The 4,719-nt window shown below is 28.8% G+C and overlaps 1 protein-coding gene across 1 annotated transcript in view; it reads left to right on the top strand.

Annotated features, from left to right (window-relative positions):
- Positions 1 to 2,504: 2,504 nt before the first annotated feature.
- LOC102605134 (gibberellin 2-beta-dioxygenase 1-like) overlaps positions 2,505 to 4,719 on the top strand; it is a 3,652-nt gene continuing 1,437 nt past the window's right edge. The window contains exons 1-2 of the mRNA XM_006359960.2: positions 2,505 to 2,980; positions 3,632 to 3,983. Of these exons, the coding sequence (XP_006360022.1) occupies positions 2,577 to 2,980; positions 3,632 to 3,983 (756 nt within the window). The 5' untranslated portion in view covers positions 2,505 to 2,576. The remainder of the gene's footprint in view (positions 2,981 to 3,631; positions 3,984 to 4,719) is intronic.

The raw sequence follows: 4,719 nt of genomic DNA, 5'->3' as shown, positions 1-4,719 counted from the left end.
TATATATATATATATATATATGGGGATTCCCCACCTTACTCTTCAATCAAATTAGAACCCCTAACATTTCTTTCTCTTTTTTTTTTCTTAATAAAAATGACATCTTAAAATAAAGTGAAAAATATTGTCTTAGTTGACTTGAGCAATCTCCATCATCTGTATTCTTTTATTTTATTTTTTTATTATGATTTCGTCATTTGAAAAAAGTCTTATTTTTATCGATATCATCTTTTATTATAATACTATTTGAAATTGAGAAATTTAATTGAGTCAACCAATCAACTAACCAATGATAATGTGATAATTTTCGTAATTCCTAATTCTTAAGGTAATTTTAACTATAATCAAAAGTTGAAGAAAAAATCTACTTTGTTTATTTCACCTATTTCACATCATTATTATAACTTCGTTAATAATAAGGGTAAATAAGATAACTTTTTTTTCTAATGATTAAAATAGTTATTTTGTTGTATCTTTGTCAAATTGGTGAAAGAGACATAGACAGGGAAATAAAAGTAAAGAATTTCCAACACGGCTTAAACTCTTTTTTTCTATGTAATTCAGGTGACAAAATATCCTTATTTTGAGACTTTTTATAGAAAAAAACAATTCTTTATGAAGGAAGTGAAACATAGTTAATTAAGATTGATAAAAACATTTCTTTCTTAATCAAAAGATTTCGATTAGAGCTATTGAAATGAGAAAATTCGAATGGAAAATACTTCTTCTTTTAAGTAACTTTTACACGATATTTGGGGATGTCTTTTAGGATGTATTTGGTATGACGAAAATGATTTTTTATATAATAAATCAAATTTTGGTATTTGTTTGCTAGAAATTTTTATAAGTAAAGTATTTTTCATCAAATAGGAAAAATAAAATAAGTTTCAATTTTTTTTCATGTAATATTTTTGTCATATATTTTTTTTTTTTGAGATAAGGGTCTGAAAAATACCCCAACTTTGGTCAAATTTGCTGTTGCGCTACTAAACTTTCATGAGGACCCTATTACCTCCCTACACTTATTTAATACCGGTATTTTAAACATATATATTTGCGCACGTGGGCATAAAAAATAATGCAAATTTTTTGAAATAGTAATGTGTCCACGTGGGCACATATATACTTTTAAAATACACTATTAAATAGTTCAGGGGGTAAAAAATACGGTATTAAATAGTCTAGGGAGGTAATAGGTCCTCATGAAAGTTTAGTATCGCAACAACAACTTCGATCAAAGTTGGGATATTTTTCAGATCCTTATCCCTATATATTTAAAATAGTTATTTTACAAAAATAAAACAAAAAAATGTTATCAAGTATTTCATTTTCAGTCATTTTTGCTGGACATTTTAATCAATTATTTCCTTTTCTAATAATGGCCCACCAATAATATTAAAAAGGTATGTTCCCTTTCAAAGTCCAAGTCATTTCTTCATATATCTTCTATGATTTTTTTCCCAATTTGTTTTAATAGACATTCCATACTTTGATTTGTCACTAAGATTTCATACCCAACGACATCTTGATAAAGATTTGTTACTCAAAATTTTTAACATCATTTTTCGACTCCGACTGATTTATTTACGTGACATAGGTAAAATTCTATAAAAGAAAATGCTCTCTTTTAAAAAAAAAAATCATTCTTAAAATTCAGATGAAATCAATTCACATGATAAGAAAAGGCTAATTGTAAGTTCGGTGACAAAATTAATAAAGTGTGACATGTCTACTAGTGTAAATTTACGTTTCAGAGAATAAAAAATATTCTAATATAGAGTACTTTAACTTTTTTAAATAGGGTTAATTGAGCATCAATCAAGTTAGTAATTTATCCTACCCGATTCAATCTTTTTAAGCCAAGGTATTCATATTAGGTTGACCTATTTCAATTATTTTCCATCGTATATTTATGATTTTTTTAAATATAAAGTAATACTAATAAAACATTGATTTAGTTAAACATAACGTCAATTTGACAAGGACAAATATTCTTTTTGACTATTCTACATTCATTCTCATGTAGCAGTACTAGTTGGTTTTGTTAGAAAAAGATAGGGATATGATTAGAATTTAATTTTAATGGATTAAAATGAATCGAGTTGATAAATTGGACAGAGTGTTTGATCGCTTAAATTTTAAAACACAATTAATCAACATATTAACTTATTGATTATGATAAATTGAACATGATTTTGCTTCTTTTTTTTTTTTTTTTAATGTAGCATCTCAACGTGACATAATTATAGAGAAATTCAAGAACCAAATTTCTTTTTCTTTTTTTATAAAGATTAAGATAATTGATTTTAACTTTTATTTCCATTTTGACAGTACCCTATTTTAACTTTTTTATAGGAAGGATCTCGAGCCCATCTTTGTTCCCACCTAGGCCTTAACACTTGGCAAACCATGATTGAACTCCAAAAAAAAATTCTCTATAAATAGCAAAACACTCCTTGTAGCCAAGCGTACACTTCTTCACATATATTTCTTTACTACCTCACCCCCCACCCCCACACACAAAAAAAAATAACTTTTCAAGAACCAAATCTCTTTAATTTCCACAAAATTTCACCATGGTGGTCTTGTCTAGGCAAGTAGTTAATGAACAATTAATCAAGAATTACAAATCCCCTTCATCATTTTTCCCTTGTAATATTCCACTAATTGATATTTCAAAACCAGAAAACAAGAATCAACTTGTTAAAGCTTGTGAAGAATTTGGTTTCTTTAAAGTTGTCAATCATGGTGTCCCTATGGAATTTATTACAAAACTTGAATTAGAAGCAATAAAATTCTTTTCATCTCCTATGTCTCAAAAAGAAAAAACAGGACCCCCTGACCCTTTTGGTTATGGGAATAAGAAAATTGGACCTAATGGTGATGTTGGTTGGGTTGAATACATTCTTTTGTCAACAAATTCTGAGTTCAATTACCAAAAATTTGCATCTATTTTGGGTGTCAATCCAAAAGATATAAGGTAAGATATTATACAAATAAGTTTACTTCTTTCTTTTTATTTTTGTTGAGTCAAAATTTAAATATTATGAGTTCTGCATTCTAGGATGACTAATTAGAGTAGGGCCGTTAAGGTGTAACATACTCTTTTGGTTCAAATTCAAAACTTTTAATTTGGGTGGTGGGGGGTGGGGTGGGGTATATTCTAGTCACTCCTCCGCAGTGGAGTTATAGTATGAGGGGGAATCATGATATTTAGTTTATGAGTTTTGGACCACGATTCTTTTTACTTATTGAGTTTTGAAAAATATTATTTGTATATATTAAATGAATTTTTAACACAAGTATAAAGTTTGACCATCATTATGGGATCCACGCATGCGAGTAGAGCTCGTTAAGTGGTAAACTTATCTTTCATCTAGTTTTTTTCATTCTCATTCAAACTCGAAATCTTTAGTTAAAGAGTGAAATATTCCAAGTATTTCATCAGGGAGTGAACCTATAGGATGATCAGTTGAATATCCTTCGCCACGAAATTATATACAATATATATAAGTCAAATATTACGTGTTATACATATGTATATATATATAAAATCTTGAACACCCTTGATAAAATTTCTGACTTCTGTTCGAAATTTCTTCTCATTTTTTGTTTTCTTATCTTATTGTAGAGATGCTGTGAATGATTATGTATTAGCAATGAAGAAAATGGCTTGTGAGATTCTTGAAATGTTAGCAGAGGGATTAAAAATTCATCCAAAGAATGTATTTAGTAAGCTTTTAATGGATGAAAAAAGTGACTCACTTTTTAGGCTAAATCATTACCCTCCATGTCCTGATGAACTTCAAGAATATAATGGAAGAAATTTAATTGGATTTGGTGAACATACTGATCCACAAATTATTTCTTTATTAAGATCCAATAACACTTCTGGACTTCAAATTTCACTTGTTGATGGCCATTGGATTTCTGTCCCACCTGATCAAAATTCATTCTTCATCAATGTTGGTGATTCATTGCAGGTATAATCCTCTATTTCCGATACTCGCTTTATAGCCTGACTAATTCAAATTCATATCATATAATAATATACGTAGATAGACATTTTAACTTGGTCTCAACTGATAACGGTACTTCAACTTTGAGGATGCATATTTAAATACCTCAACTCGTTTACATGTCGAATATTTTCATTTTAACAACTCTAAAATTTATGTGTCATATCAGCGTTGGGTGTCCAGACATATAGTAAGGACGAATTGAGGTGTCTAGATGTGCATTATCAAGGTTGAAATGTTTAGAAGCCGATTGAGACCAAATTAAAATGTCTATCTATGTATTATGTTTTCTTTTTATAAAAATAAATAAATAGTGGAAGCTTCTATCTTTTTTCGATGTCTGATACCTATTTTGGAATCCTAACTAGTTCAGATTCCACATTGCATAAGGTTCATTAAAAGGGACAACACTCCTTGTTAGAATTTTTTTTTTAATTCTTAAGATTCGAATATGAAATATCTTACCTAAAAAATAAAAAAATCTTTACCTATCTTATCACAAATTTTGGTGGGGTCTTGTAGTTTTTATTTTCCTTGTATTTTTTCACTCATTGCATAGTTGTCGGGGGTGAAGATATTAGAAAGATAGACATGATTTATCCTAGGTTTGATTGTGTCTTTTTCATTAGATTTTTTGTACTCCAAATTAATGCCATGGGGGTTTTGGTTTGGGGGGGGGGGGGGGGGGTATGGAAAATTT

The sequence above is a fragment of the Solanum tuberosum genome, unplaced genomic scaffold (assembly GCF_000226075.1).
Source record: "Solanum tuberosum cultivar DM 1-3 516 R44 unplaced genomic scaffold, SolTub_3.0 scf00312, whole genome shotgun sequence".
NCBI lineage: Eukaryota > Viridiplantae > Streptophyta > Magnoliopsida > Solanales > Solanaceae > Solanum > Solanum tuberosum.
This window is presented reverse-complemented; position numbering and strand designations above follow the sequence as displayed.